The sequence below is a fragment of the Larimichthys crocea genome, unplaced genomic scaffold, assembly GCF_000972845.2.
Source record: "Larimichthys crocea isolate SSNF unplaced genomic scaffold, L_crocea_2.0 scaffold82, whole genome shotgun sequence".
NCBI lineage: Eukaryota > Metazoa > Chordata > Actinopteri > Sciaenidae > Larimichthys > Larimichthys crocea.
Window position 1 is genome coordinate 1,140,343 of NW_020860793.1, and position 16,073 is coordinate 1,156,415.

The 16,073-nt window shown below is 41.6% G+C and overlaps 1 protein-coding gene across 2 annotated transcripts; it reads left to right on the forward strand.

Annotated features, from left to right (window-relative positions):
• The first annotated feature begins 2,287 nt into the window (after positions 1–2,287).
• Positions 2,288–6,454, forward strand: tdgf1 (teratocarcinoma-derived growth factor 1). 2 transcript variants are annotated; one of them, XM_027277028.1, is made up of 7 exons: positions 2,288–2,567; positions 2,671–2,726; positions 3,204–3,212; positions 3,389–3,497; positions 4,309–4,423; positions 4,568–4,677; positions 5,501–6,454. In XM_027277028.1, the coding sequence occupies exons 2-7, from the start codon at positions 2,709–2,711 to the stop codon at positions 5,608–5,610; spliced, it is 471 nt and encodes a 156-aa protein (XP_027132829.1). In that variant the 5' UTR covers positions 2,288–2,567; positions 2,671–2,708; the 3' UTR covers positions 5,611–6,454. The 2 variants fall into 2 exon arrangements, with proteins under 2 accessions (XP_027132829.1, XP_010754349.3); XM_010756047.3 differs by having other exon boundaries at positions 3,204–3,497; positions 5,501–6,450.
• Positions 6,455–16,073: the final 9,619 nt, after the last annotated feature.

Consider the following 16,073-nt stretch of genomic DNA (forward strand, 5'->3'; position numbering starts at 1 on the left):
CATTTTTATCTATAAGAATAACTAAAATATACTAAAATAAAATGAGTGAGTGATTACATTTTTAGCTTTTTAATATGTCACGTTGATCCCAATTTCTTTGTAGCTTGTAGTCTCAGCACAAAACTAGAAAAATAAATCTTGATACAAGCCCAATGATGCTCATACTGAATCTGTCAGTGCTGGTTAGAAGATGATTCTGGACAGTTTTCGGGTGTTTTTAATCTAACATGGGACCCTACTGTTCAGATAAAAAAGAAGTCAGCGGTGAGTGAGCTCCACCAGTCAGGGGTAAGACTTTCACTGTGTCGTCACATAAATGATAAAGTTTTCCTTCTTCCATGAACCTGCATCTTCCTCTTCCCCTCTGTGGCTTTCACATTCAGACTGTTGTGTTCAGGTCAGGTTTCCCCTCCTGCTGCTGACTCTCCTGCAGTGTATTAGCATGAGATCAGACTGCATTGTGATGCTGTGCAGATTACAAAATACCCATTTCCACCTCTGATTGTCCCTCTGTGGTCAAAGCAGAGACAGATTAACTAGACCTGGGTGGAGGGGGAGGGTGCTTCAGTCTTGGTTTTACTTTAAAAACTGAAGAATGTGGATGAGCTCACTTATCCACACTAATAAACCTCCAGATAAATCATCACACTTTACAAACTTCACCGACTTTTTTATGACATTTGAGAACAAATAAAATGGAAAAGTACAAAAATGATTATTATAAAAAATAACATAAAATTCAAGGAATTCCAAACCACACCCTAACCCTTTCACACAGAAAATGTGTGCTGCATCATTCAAAGAGAGAGAGAGAGAGAGAGAGAGAGAGAGAAAAGAATGAATACAATCATTTGTTTAACATTTAATTCAAGTGTAACAGTCATGGAAACTTTTTTTTTCTCGGATTTATACAATATTATATTTCAGGAAGTTCCAGGGTAAATTCTACTTAATCATAGACCCTTAAAATAAAGCATTATTATTTTATATCTATTTATACGATATGCTGGAAACATGAAGCTTCTTGTTGTTGTGGTCGGTGGAGGAGGAGACCAATCTGTTTTGAAGGTAGCTTTCCTCTTAGCAGCAGGGTCATTAACATGTGAAGGCAGGACTGGATGGGTGAGTGAGCTTACTATACATGTGTATGAGAGAGAGGGAGGAAGAGGAGGGGGGGGGGGGTTCTGTGAGAAAGACATTGAGGGGGGAGGAGGTGAGAAAGAGGGACAGGAGATAACAAGAAGATTTACTGTATGAATCTCCAGTGGGGGAGGATTTCAAAATAAAACATTTGTTTTCTGTTTTTATTTTAGGGTAAAATAAATATCTCTTCAGTTGTTTTTTAATTGTGATCCAGAAGTCTCATGAGACATATAAGACTTAAACTATTTAAATGTGAAACAATTAATTATGGTGAATTGTTATTCTTTTTAAAGTCTGTTAAATGATAAATTACACCTCACATATTTTTGTATGAAATATTTGAGATTTGACAATCATCTTTGCATGTTTCCACTTCCACTTCCACTTGTTTTATTTTATTTTATTTTATAAAACATTGATCACAAACAGGTCATAACCAGGAAAGCTGCAGCAGTTTGGAGCACATACAGCAGTTTAAGCATGTTTGTTGAGATATCTAGCTGCCTAGATAGCATGGCAACATTGATTCAGTGTTGATTCAATGTTGGTCTGCTATCTGGGCATTGAGCAAAACCTAAAAGGGATCTCAGTTCTCTCATAAGAATGACTTGAATGATGTTCCAGTTTGGGAACGATGTCAAAATCACATTAAACCAGACTATTATGACTTTGATTGAACATTACATCACTAAATATTTGACAACTACAAACTATCAATCAGTTTATTTTTCTTTATAACTGCAACATTATTCACCTCAGTCCATCATAGTTACCATCACATATTTTCTTTATTTATTATTCAATGTATATTTAAACCAGTATTCAATGTACATTAGTCAGACAGATGCCTATGTGTTGTTATATTTGTTTTTTCTACTTATTTTTATAAATGAATTAATACATATATATGGTTCAGCTTACTGTATGCATCTCCAGATACAGTGCCATGACATGAACTCATGTCTCACTTCATGTTTCACTGTTTGGTTCATATCATTCAAAAGTTTCATCTGAAGCCCTTTTTCAATGCAACATGTGCATAATTTGTTTTCTGAGGACAGTTTCCATTCTTGTTGATTCCACCTGACAGACAGACTGACTGACGGAAACAGAGAGCGATAGGGAGAGGGGCGGGACTTCCGGGTCCCTCCCCCCCTTGTATGAGAGTCACCTGGAGAGCAGAAACGAGCTTCAGCCCGCAGATGAGAGAGGACAGGCGGCAGATTGAAACACTGACTGCCTCTGTGGAGTTTAAACAGCGAGAGGAGCGGACTTTATTTATGGACACTTTAACCTTCTTCTGACAGGAATCTGCGTTTCTCTTCATCTGGAGATATTTTGTAGTTTTTAGTTGTAACGTTTTTTCACTGTTAGAAAATTTCTAACAGTGATTTAGTTAAAATGAGGTGGACGCAGCTGTTCAGGTGAGTCTGTTCAGTCTGTGCAGAGAGGCTCTGACAGATGAATGTCATGCTATTTTTTATTTATTTACAAGTTTTCCCGTTAATGAATTTTTTTTGTTTGCAGGATTATGTTCTGTGCACTGATCTGTCTTCACTGTGCTGATGCTCTGCCTGCCTCAGGTCTGTTTCACTCACACACACACACACACACACACAGACACACACATACACACACACACACACACGCACGCACGCGCGCGCGCACACACACACACACACACACACACACACTTTGCTTTCTGCTGATTTATTTTATGCATACATTTTTCATTTGATTTCTGGACAGTAAAGTCTATCTATATATATAATTTACCACATATATTGTATATCACAACAAGAGATAATTTAGCAAGATCCGTTTTTGAATTTTATTTGAACTCTTATGTGACATTTTCAGGTAACTCTGTTGTGTTGTCCATTACAGTGCTTATCACCTCTGGACTTAAGGCATTACATTTTGCAGAGAGTGCACAGTTCAAACTGTTCATTGGTTTACATACTGCACAAAAATGATGTGTACAAAGAGGGTTAGGGTCAGGGTTAATACAAAGAGGCTGGAGGTTGAGATTTGATTTTTGTTGTCTTTTTATTTTTCAGGTTGTGAAGGTGAGTGCAACAGAAGCCAGAACTCCCCTTCCTCCTCCTCCTCATCATCATCATCTCTGTCACCCTCTTTATCATCATCATCATCATCATCATCTCTGTCACCCTCTTTATCATCATCATCATCATCATCATCATCATCATCGCCTTCTTCTTCTTCTGTGGTGAAATCCCCACAGCCCTCTCAGGACTTCCTGGGTCAGTTTACCCAAGTGAGCTCATCAAACAGCGGTGACCGTAAACACCGCGATGCCAGCGCTGTCCTGCCCTTCATCGGCCTCACAGGCAGTAAGTTCACACTTAACCACCGTGTGCACAGACGGAGACATAGAGAATTTATCACTTCACCCAAAGACAGACACCCAAGCATCATCTGGTCAGGCCAGGAAAAATAGATTAGAAACAACAATTTAAATACATTTTCCATCAGTTTATTTCTGACAGAGTGGAAACTTACATAGAGAAAGTTAGACAGCACATTTTTTTCTTCCAGTATTTGTTCTAGAAAATAATAAATAAGGAACAAAAATACAGAAAGAGAAATAATTCTATACAAAAGTAAGTTGTTAAATAGATAATGAAATCCCAAACTCAGGAGTCACAAAGCTATTCAAAAATGTGTTTTTCAATAACAATGTTCAGATTCAGATTCTCTGTAAACGGTCAGATTTTCGAGGGCTTCCAGTTTTGAAGTTGTGACGAGCTGACGTCTGTTAGTTTTAGTGTTTTTCTGTTATTTTCACATGTTTGCTCTGACTCTCAGTGAATGTTTGTCTGCTGATGAGAAGCAGAGGAGGTCAGGAATGCCCCAGATGGAGACTCTGGTTTATCTCACAGATACAGATAGAGACGCAGAAAGAGGTTCAACCCGAGGTCTGAGGGCCCTGCAGCAGCTATCTGTTGGTTGTGCGGGGTCCTAAAACCTGCTCTACAACAAAACAAACAGATTATAGTCATATCTGATGTACACTTCAGCTTTTCACAAGGTTACAAGCCCAGGATGCTTCATATTTGATGGATGGTTTGTGAATACACCTATGAGGTCTGCATGTAGACAGTTTGTTGGTGCTGATACTGATGTCTGTCATTTTTCTTGTAGGTGCTGAGCAGAGTCGTAGCTGCTGTAAGAATGGAGGAACCTGTATCCTGGGCAGCTTCTGCACCTGTCCTCCGTTCTTCACAGGAAGGAGCTGCGAGTACGACCAACGCATCAGGTAAAGATCAGAAAAACAACACTGTGCTGCTTGGTTATAGCTGCATGTCTTCTTTAAATCATCACTTTATTGAATCACTCTTTAAAACCAGCAGCTTTTCTTTCCACAGTCCAGTAATTCTTGCTCTTTTCTGTCTGCCTGTAGGAGCTGTGGTTCGATTCCTCATGGCGAGTGGGTTCAGAAAGGATGCTCCTACTGTCGCTGTGGTTACGGCGTCCTGCATTGCTTCCCCCATGTCTTCCATAAAGACTGTGGTAAGATATACACACCAGACACACGTCAAACAGCACGGATTAGAAACTTCAGAGCAGATTTTGCTTTGCAAAACTCCTTGTCCCCCTCGTTCACCAGCTATGCTGGTTTTTCACATGAATAAAGGTGTAGATGAGCTGTTGATGCCCAGCCATCACACAGTCAAATGCTGTCGTTCACAGTAAACTCCCCTCAAGTGTAAATGCACCATTGAATGCCCCACAAGCCCCACCTACTCATTTACAGTTCAAGGCTTTTATCTCAAAATGCAAAACCAACCCACACAGACACCCCACCACAACAACACAGTTTAAATATAAAGGCGCATTGGCCGGTGGTCTGACCTTTTTCTCGCACAGTAACAGAACTCTTTCAAAACAGTATGCAGAGTAGGTGAGAGCTGTAGTAGACTAGAGAAGAAGTAGTTTGTACGAAGTGGCCACGCCTGAAGGCAGGAGTGAAAACCTGGTGTGTCTCCCTGCCTGTACATTTATACAGTGTTTGTCAAAGTGACACTTTCTACTGAAAATCACGTATCTCTAAAACTAAAGAAGTGCATGTTAAGTTATATTATTTATTGTCAGGCAACATGTGCAACTATAACTACACCCAAAGGAAATACAAGAACATATGCAGTATGTTAAAAACTTGAATAGTGTACACACCAATGCTGCATTTTGGATTTACAATATGCATGATAAGCACAAATAAAGGGTACTAAATTCATAATTAAGATGGTAATATTAGACACATAGTGTGAGTCTGACCAGAGTTCTGCACTGGATGACTGTTCTGATCAGTTTTCTGTCTTTTTCTTCCCGCCAGACGACTCAGAGGAGGTGCGTTGGTATCGTTCGTCAGCTGAAAGGACAGTCCGGACTGACTGTTTCCTGCATCTGACGCTGGTTCTTTTTCTTCTGCGTCTCCTCTTCTGATGGCTTTGTACAAGAATCACCAGGCACAAACAGCAGGACTTGTGTGAAACTCTGAGCTGTGGACAAGCTAAGCACGACTTCTCAAGCTGCTTTTTCAGAACACCACTTTTATGTTTTTTAAAATATTTATTGTGTTTTTTCGGGGGGAAACCTGGAGTTGTTCCTGCATTCCTTAACACCTGCCTTCCCATTTTATAAAGTGGGATCTTTTCAAGGATACCACTGGACCAACTTTACCATTTTCATGAAATTTAAACTCCAAAGTTTGACAAATCAGTTTTTCTCAGACAAGGAAAACTGTCCAGCCAACCTCTTGTTTCAAGACATTTTATTTATAACTTGAGAGCATTATACATCAATCCACAATTGGTCTGTCAATCAGCAGTGACTGAAGTTCATCTCGTCCAAACTGTGAGTGTGTGTTTGTGTGTGATGTGTGAAATACAGTATAGAAAATGTATGTGAAGAAAGCTGTACATAAGATTTTATGAAAAGTATGATTTTTTTTTGTCAGTCCATGATCTGAGATTTTTTTTTCTCTGTAAAAGAAGACGCAGAGTTTCTTTGTCTTCTGTCTGTTTGCACAAACTATGAGCTGACATTTTGTCAGTTGAATATAAACATGGATTATGTCTTTTTGAAATTGTACTGTTGAGTTTTCTTTGTTTGCTGTAAGAAACAGAAATTTACATCATTAAAACAAAAGTAAACTTTTGATAGGGGGAAAAACACACCAAAGTTTCAAAGTAAATATTAAAAGAAGTGTTATTTTCAAACAGAACCTTTGTTAACTGGGTTATCTGCAGGTATTTTCAGTGGGAGCTAACCATCTCTTATCTCCAGAGTTTATTGATGAGTTTGTATTGATTAGCTGCTCTCTTATCTTAAACAAACACATCAGCTGTTGTTCTGCAGTCTGTCGGCCTGCCAGCTGCTACAGCTCTAAAACCAACAGACAGAATCAGAATAATAATAAATAACGTTATTAAAGTTCAAATAAATTATCCTTAAATGATAGTTCTTGCTCATCACTCGGGTGTCAGGATCACCAGATCACAGGTCTTTGAAGACACAGATGCTCCAATCAGAATGGATGGGTTCAACCAATGCATAAACATATTCTGAAAATATGTTTATCTTCTGTAAATGAAGTTTGTTGTGTTTCGGTCAGATAACTTCAAAAAGCAGTCAAATACAAAAATATTGTTTTCTGATTTTATTTGATTTTTGATACTGATTCATCTTACTGTTGTATACAGAGATACTTTTTTTTCAGTGGTTACCAACCTAAGGTTCAGGTGCCTTTAAAGGTTAATCTGAGGGCTCAAGAGATGAGTAATAATTCAGGACAAAAGAAAAAACAAACTTCTAATACACAAATTTGTTTTAATTTGTGGGCTTTTCTCTAATCTTTGCTTTTGTGTGTGAACTATTTGGGATATGGATATGTTGCATTTGAGCTGTTCAATACAACTACCTGAGAAGTTTGGTGCAGGAATGTATCTACTGAAAATATATATTTATATATATATATATATATATATATATATATATACACTGAGGGAGTTTTAGCTTCAACTCTTAGCTAACAATGCCAAATACATTGCCACTACACAGTATTGTAGACTGCTACCACGCTGAGAGCTAATTTACTAATGTTGCCAGCATGCTAACATGCTAATGACATTTAATCACGTCTGCCACAGGTCAGGTCTCTGTGAGCTTCTCAAACTTCTCAACCCTACATGACACCCGCCTCAAAGTGGGTGTTCAGATTGGACAGATCATTTTCTTGAGAACAACTTGACTGCTTTTTTTTTGTCCATCTGTGGTTCCGCAGCTGATCTCTGCCTATGAAGAAACAAATTCAGAATTCCTGAATGTTCCTATTTGTGTAAAAGGAATAGGAGAAGATTTATGGATGAGGGTGGAGACGGAGAGGCTCCTTGAGAATCTGAACAGAGGCTACGAGCAGGAGATCAGAGCCAACTGAACAGGATTTAAGCAGAAATGAAGAATGAAGAGACATGTTAAATGATTTTATCCCACACTTCCACATGCTCTTGACTTCTTGACATGCTCAGGCACTCACTGTTAGTAAATCCAGAGAGACAAAAAGCAGATATCAAACCAGCAAAACATGCTACTGTCAGACACTTAAATTCCATCTGCTGCAGCTCAGCAAAGTAAAATAAATTTCTGTTTCAGTGTTGAGGAAAACAAACAAACTGGAAGAGAGAGGGTGCAGAGGTAAATATAGTGTGCATGTGTTTCTTATCTCACCACTTACTGATAGCAGCACTCAGAGAGAGAGAGACATTAACCCACATGTTGGTTTTTTGGTACTTGTTAGGACCCTCAATGATGTTGTTTCGAGCACCCTGTCCTTTTCCTAATTTAACCTTAACCCTCTAATGTCCTCAATGTCCAAACATGTCTTCTGAAGCTCAAAATAATCCTTACGAAGACAATGAAATACACAAACACACAGTTATTGAGTGCAGTAGAACACAACTCTGCACTGAGATCTACAGGCTGCACACTTAAGACACCAAACTCCTGGGACATCACATTCTAAAATGTATAATGTGCCATTTTTATTGAAATTCTTTAGTCCATCAAAACAAAACAATATATTGGCACTGTGCACATCAGAACGAGTGCACAATGATTTACTCACTAATCATTTCCTGGAAGGCAGGATGTTTGGTTTCTGGCTTTCATGTTAGCACTGGTAATGTAATGTTAGCATTTTCAGCTGATAGCAAGTCAGATGCATTTAAAAAAGCTGAAGGTGTTTGGTAAATAGCTTGGGAAAGATGACAATGTACTAAGGCATGAGATCCTAACCTTTTTCCTAAAATGACTCCTTTACTGTCACTGTATGGAAGAATTATCTTTATTCAAGAGCGCACATTTTCAGTTTGAGAGCATGATTTCTCCTTCTCATGCTCAGATTTATTGTCCTCGTGCTCGGATTTTGTGCTCGTACTCAGATTTCTGCGGCTTTCTTTCAAAATGTGTGCTTGGACTCAAAACATCACATGCTTGTGCTCACATTCTTCTGCTTGGACAAACATTTCGCTCGCACTCAAATATGTGCTCAGATTTTGTGCTCGTACTCAGATTTCTCAGAGTTGCTTTATTTCACAGCCATGCAGATTACTGTTTTAAATTCAACAAGGCCTCACTACCACCTGTGAAGCTTTGCCGACCCCTATTGGAGATTGTGAGCCCCAGGTTAGGGACCATGCTCATCATCTTAGTTTTGTGCGTTAGAATATTACAGTTTTTTCTGATGGCTTAAACACTTACATGGATTCTTATAGCACAGTTTCTAAAACTATTAATATTTATCACAAAACCCTTCACCGAGTTTGCAAAACTGAAAGCACAAACATTGCTTTGCACTCAATTTCCAGATGATCTACACACTCCTATCAAAACTATACATATTTATGGCTATTTTTTACACAATTCTGCCAACTGTCAGGCCACACTTTCACATGTGAAAACTATTATTTATAATTACTTCACTTTGCAATCAGCCTGAGCACTATAAATAAGCCACAGGTAAGCTTTTTGTGTGGAGAACAATGGAAGGAGACAGAAGAGTAAGAGGTATTTAGTGAGAGTAAGAGGAGGGCGAGGAAGAGGACTTGGCGGTGAAGAAGCAGGAGGACGAGGACGTGGACAAGAAATGAATTCGGAGGAAGAGGCGGAGGAGGTGCAGAAGCAAGGGAGAGGAGGACAGCGAAGACAAGGAGGAGCACTGTAGAGGAAGAGGACAACGAGGTGCACTTGAGGAGAGGGAGGCGGAGGTGCAGAAGCACAAGGAGAATGAGGAAGGGAAGAGGAACGGGAAGGAGTACGAGTAAGAAATAGAATCACTGATGTCATCAGAGCTACAATAGTGGACCATGTAATCAACCATGGCATGAGCCTAAGGGAAGCGAAATGAGAATCGGTTAGTACAGTATCTTCTTCACACTAAGTTTTACATTATACTGTAATAGTGTCATATTCTTTTGAGAAACAATACTATACATTTACTGTAAAAATACTGAAATTGTACTTTACACGAATTGTTGACCTGTTGCTGGGGGCAGAGAAGACTATTCACGCTGAACAAGAGACCCACATAGTGAATATGGTGCTGGCAAACAACTACATAAGGCTACGAGAAATTACAGCAGCACATAATAGAGGTGACACAACATTCGACACACATAAATAATGTGAGCATCTCTGCATATCTCGCATACTGGCACGAAACCGAATAGGGATGAAGCAGGTCTATAGGGTCCCATTTCAAAGAAACAGTGAACGTGTTGAAACAACTGCATATGAATTTGTGCAGGTAAGCTTACTGTATCATTGGTACTCAATCTGGAAGTGCCTACTGTGTGCTGTGCATGGGCCTGCTGTGCTGCATTTGTTTTGTCTTTTCCAGAGAGTGATGGCCCTAGAGGCAGGTGCCATGGGCATGAGCTGGTCTTTTGTGGATGGGCAGGCTTTAACCTCAGCAAAACCAGAAGACGGGGAAGGACATTATTGGACACCGTGCCATAATCAATGTCCCAGGACAGCGCGGTGGAAACATTACCATGTGTGCAGCCATCAGTCAAAACATGTTGTTCACCATCATGCAACTCTGGGCCCATACAACACTGCACAATTCTTACATTCCTGGACACCTGCATGACATATTCACTCTCGTTCAGAGACCAGAGCCGACCAGAATATGTCCTCATATGGGACAATGTTAGTTTCCACCGCGTGTTCTGGTCCGCAACTGGTTTACCGACCACCCGGAATTCATTGTGGTTCCCTCCCCCTTACTCTCCCTTCCTAAATCCATGAAGAGTTTTTCTCTGCTTGGCGCTGGAAGGGTTATGACCGTCACCCCCATCAGCGCATGCCCTTCTACAGGCAATGGAGGAGGCATGCGGAGACATTGACCAGGTGTCATGTCAGGCCTGGATACGACACTCCAGGCGATATTTTCCACAGTGCCTAGCAATGGAAAGACATTGCATGTGATGTGGACGAGTTTTTGGCCAGACCCAGTAAGAAGCACGACTGATTTTTCCTCACATGATTGTCATTTTAGTTTTTTTTTTTTTTGTGCCTTGACCTGAAAAACACACTTATGTTTACGTATTTGGGTGTGTAATAAATATCCATTCACTTGACCCCTGGTGTTACTGTAAAGGTAATGAAAACGATATATGCCCTGCACACAGGATAAGCAAAGGCCAAATTGAGTTTTTCATTGTTACTGTCAGTGTGCAGTGGCTGCTTTGTGTGCTTACTGATATTATGAGTTGTGTGCACCGTCGGATACAAAAATAACTATTTTTAAAAGAGTGTGAACAGTTTAGCAAAAAGTGCTTATGCAACAGTACAAAAACATGCTTTTGCAAGTGATCTACTGTGTTTTGCTATTTGGGTGAAAGGTTTTGCGATTTGTGTGTAGAGTTTTGCAAAAAAAGCCAAAAGTTTCAAAAATTGCGTCTTAGCTATCAGAAAAAACTGTAACATTTCCTACTCTAAAAAAAACAGACAGTTTGGAGAGTCTATACTCTGATTTACGATACAAAGTGCTTTTACATCTGGTTGAACTTCTTCTTCTTCTTCATGGAGGAGTGTGTGTGGAGGAGAGAGTGAGAAGATTGAAGCGTGTGTGAGTTTTTTGTGAGAAACTTCTGTTCGCTTACTTTTCGTTTTATGTGTTTTTTGTTTGTCTTTTTACGTGATAGACATGTCTCTGTGCTTGGTATATCTGATGACTTTGTGTAGCTCTGTCTTTGGAAATTAGACTGTAATAAATATGATTTAGGCTATTGCTGGGTTTTCAATAAAGATATGACATTGCAACGATCCTCATGACTGCATTGTTTTTTAATCTGATCTGGGCCTGTCATAGTATTTGCTTCCCATGAAGGCCAAATACAGCAGCCTGAAAACCCCTCACCTGTTGACTTCAGGTCGCCCCCGTGTTCTTGTAATGAAACTCGATCCGCGGTGAACGCGGAGTATTTTATTTTGAAAATCAACCAGGGTTTTATTTTGTATTTTGTAGCAGATTTCCTTCCCCGCACAATCTGCTCTGAGCTGAATTTATGCACCGTGCTCTGGCGTCTGTGAAAAATAGAAGCTCTGTGTATGTGTTGCGGAGGGCTGCCGGTCGCTGCAGTCGTTCCGGAGGCGTGACGCAGCAAGGGTGGAGACTGTGTGAGCTGACACATTGACTAGTGTATTTTAGGCTTAACTTGTCGTCACGCCATCAAGCTGGTGCCCGCAGTGCCGTGCAGTGTGGAGGAGGCCGGGCTGGCTGTGGTTGGCGTGGTCATACAGGACACTTTCACTCCTGTTCTCCCACTCGTGAACCCTGAATCTTTTGTACATCCCAATCAACGTGGAATTGAGCGCATGTGCAACTCCTCCCTGTCCACGCCCCTATTTACATATGCAAATCTATTTAAATAGGCCCTGGACCTGAGATGCACATGCCCAAATATGCATTGGCACACTGGCACACTGGCACGGCTTCTGGGTAAGTAAAGAGTTTAATTCGTTTAATTAAACGAATAGAAGCCACCCATCGCGCACCGTGCCAGCCTCCAGCCTGTTTCCAACCATGCTGTTAGTCATAATGAATGAGTAATGCGTTGAACCAGGCCACCTTGCCACGATGTTAGTTAGCTGCATTCACGCATCACATATGATTTGAACATTGATGGAATGAAAATATTTCCTACTAACATAAAAAAATTCATCCTGTGATGGCGCTTTTATAGCAATGTGTGTGCAGTCAATAGCTCCGATTACATTAGGGAAACCGGCTCTCGCTGCAAATTGCGCTTTAATAGTGGCCTGTTCAACAGCACTGTACGGGAATCTGATGTACCAGGAAGACATTCGGATGATTCCGTCCCACACAGCTGGCATGGCTCGGCTCAGGGTTAACTGGCACACTCCTGACCGATCGGCCAGCTCCCACTGGAATTCCCCTGTTGCCAGGAACCCCAGCGTAGTCAGACAGCCGGCCCGCCGGCACCCGTTGCGCTCTCGGGCCGGCCGCAGCTCTGCGCACAACTCCAGTAACACTGGCCTTGGTAACCCAAATCGTCTTATGACCCAATTATCATGGTTTGCAAGTAAATCCATGCGTTCCTTAAATCGCTCACGGCAGATTGCACCATTTACAAGGTCCTCTAACAACGCTAACGCTGTCTTTGTTAATATCATTTTCTTCATCACATTGCGCATGCTTTTATATCCACCTATATAACTGCAAACACGTGGGTGTGTTAATTGTTCATAAGTGTGTCACCTCTAAGTGTCGCCAAAGGAACAATAGCTGTAGAAACGTGCGTACGACAGCTATGAAATTGCCGTGGGACACGCACATTTCTACAAGTACCCCTGGCTGCAGCCCGCAGATCGAGCCACGCCCCCAACGCTTGACTCCTTTCCGGGGGCCATCTGGTGGCGGAGACTATGAACTGCAAGTGGCCGCTCTGTGTAAATAATATTTTAATTCTGTGTATATAATATAATATAAATTATATTTAATATAATATATATATATATATATTATATATATATATATATATATATATATATAATTAATATTATTTTATGTTTTGTAATTGTTTAGTGCATATATTTTATTCCTTAGTTGAACACACTGAACACTGAGCTTCAAAATAAAAGAGGAGTAAAACAGGAAACAAAAGACACAGTGAGTAGCCTACACTTCAAAAGCAGAAAATGCCTGCAAATGTCGCGTGTCCATAACTTCAGTGCAGAATGCCTCATGGTCTTCCTGCAGACTGAAAAGGAAGAGAAATGGCTCAACAACAACTGGGTTGTCACACGACCTCGAAGCTATTAAGCTAAATTCTCATATTTAAAAATGGGTGTAGGAGCATAGTACAACACTTGTTTTATGAGACACAGCTTTTTAATGAAATTTAGGCAGTGCTCGTTTGTTTTGAAAACTGGACATTTCCACATTCTGTAGTAGGTTAGCGCTGACTTTCTCAATCATCTATGTCTATTTGCAGTCTGTAATCTATCTGCATTTGCAATGTTGGAGCTACTGGCTTGACTACAGTGTAGAACGCAAATACATACAGAGCTTAACCTGTTTCAGAAATAAAATAATGTTACTTCCTTGCCCCTTGCCTGTCACATATATCACAAAATAACACGTCAAAACAAAAAAAAAGATTTTGCAAACTGATTTATGTCTTCTTCGTCTGCGCACAATATTCTTTAGCGGTCCACAGAGCGGCCACTTGCCGTTCATAGTCTCCGCCACCAGATGGCCCCCGGAAAGGAGTCAAGCGTTGGGGGCGTGGTTCAATGTGGGCGTGGCTCAACGTTGAGGCACGCCTCGATCTGCGGGCTCAACGTTGAGGCACGCCTCGATCTGCGGGCTGCAGCCAGGGGCTTCTCCGTGGGATCATTTCACGTTTGATACATTTGAACGTGAGCGTGGGAAAGGACGTACGCCACTTTTTTGTGCGTACGCAAGCTTTGTACATGAGGCCCCTTTTCTCCCTCTCGTGAACCCGACAGCAAAAGTCATCATCTCCAACGCTCCTCCGTTCATAAAAAAACAGAGTATAACCAGAGAGCTGTCCCGGTACGGACAGGTGGTGTCACACATGCAGATGGTGTCACTGGGCTGTAAGTCAGCCAAGTTAAAACATGTGGTCAGTCACCGCAGACAGGTGTACATGGTCCTCAAAGATCCCACCACTGATCTCAACCTGTCCTTCTCGTTTAAAGTCGATGGTTTTAACTACATGGTCTTTGCAACAACTGAGACGATGAAGTGTTTTGGGTGTGGCATAGAGGGGCACTTGATCCGATCCTGTCCGGGGAGGGGCGCTCGACCAGAGGCTGCTGAGGGCGGCGAGCTGTCGCATTCGGCCCGGTCCGAGGCTGCTGCTGGCGGGGAGCGCCGCAATCGGCCCGGTCCGAGGCTGTTGCTGGCGGGGAGCCGCCGCAGTCGGCCCGGTCCGAGGCTGCTGCTGGCGGGGAGCCGCCGCAGCCGGCCCGGTCCGAGGCTGCTGCTGGCGTGGAGCCGCCACGGGTCACTCGGTCGGGGGGCTCTGCTGGTGGGATTTTGGTGGCTGCTGGTCCGGATCCTCTCCGATCGCAGGAGGATACATGCCTGGAGGTAAGAGACCCGGGGGAAATACCCCTCATATGTGATGGGACTGAGACAGGTCGGGAGGATGGTGGTGGGGTCGAAAGTGTGACCAACAGTCAGGTGACAGGGGTGGATGAGGAGATGCTGAGCGACGATGATTTAAAAGTGTCACAGAAAAGAAAAGGTAGCGGGGGTGGGGAGCAGCAACACATAGAGGATCAGGATCGAGGAGAGGCAGTGAGAAGGAGTGGCTCATCGAGCAGACAGTGACTCTGTCCTGTCCCAGGAGTCACAGAGTCTTTACACTCCTCCAGAAATCAAACGGTTTTTAGAGCGGACCAAAGGGCACAAGGCTCATAGTGATGGAGGATCACTTCCCAGACTTGAAAATGTTTATGAGGTCAGCCAAACTTCTCACTAGGAAGTCTGGGACAGAGGATTTTCTGTCTGACCAGGAGATTTATCGCTTAAAGAAGCAAATCGCCAAAGTTAAAGTCCAACTGAATAGTCAAGATGATGAGTTTTAAAATCTGCTCTTTTATCCTGACTTGGTGTTTTGTGTTTTCTCTTTTATCCATGTGCGAATTTAATCTGAGCATTTTAAATGTGAATGGAGCCAGAGCTGATTTTAAAAGAGCTGCTCTGTTCAAACTCATGGAGATAAAGAAGATTGACATTATGTTTGTACAGGAGACCCACAGCACTGCAGACAATGAATGTGAATGGAGGCAGGCTTTTAATGGGGAGGTGATTTTAAGCCACAAGTCCAGCTGTAGCGGAGGGGTGGGAATTTTTCTCAAGAGTTTTTTACCGTTTCTTTTGTGACTGAGGAGATTATTCCAGGTGCTTTGCTTAAAGTGAATGCCATTTTTGTAAATTTTAAACTTGTGTTTTTAAATGTCTATGCCCCAACTAACGCGTTGGAGAGGATGGCATTTTTAAACGTCTTAAACAACACTGTTAAAAACTGTAATGAGAATGATTTTATGTTTTTATGAGGTGATTTTAACTGCACGGAGACACCTCTTTTAGACAGAAATCATGCAGAGCCTCATCCTGCTTCTTCCAGTAGGATGACACATTTAGTACAAAAACACCAGCTGTCTGATGTGTGGAGGGTTTTTAACAGGAGTCACAGACAGTACACCTGGAGTCGATCCAAAGACAATCTTTTATCATTAGCTCGGCTGGACCGCCTCTATTGTTTTAAACATCACTTAAACATTTTTAAAAGATGTCACATTCAGCCTGTGGGTTTTAGTGATCACTCTTTAGTCTCCTGCTCTGTTTT

Coding starts and splice junctions, on each gene's coding strand:
- tdgf1 (XM_010756047.3), top strand. CDS start 2,545: ATGAGGTGGACGCAGCTGTTCAG. Junction 2,727..3,203: donor TGATGCTCTGCCTGCCTCAG/GTCTGTTTCACT, acceptor TTTATTTTTCAG/GTTGTGAAGGTGAGTGCAAC. Junction 4,424..4,567: donor GAGTACGACCAACGCATCAG/GTAAAGATCAGA, acceptor GTCTGCCTGTAG/GAGCTGTGGTTCGATTCCTC.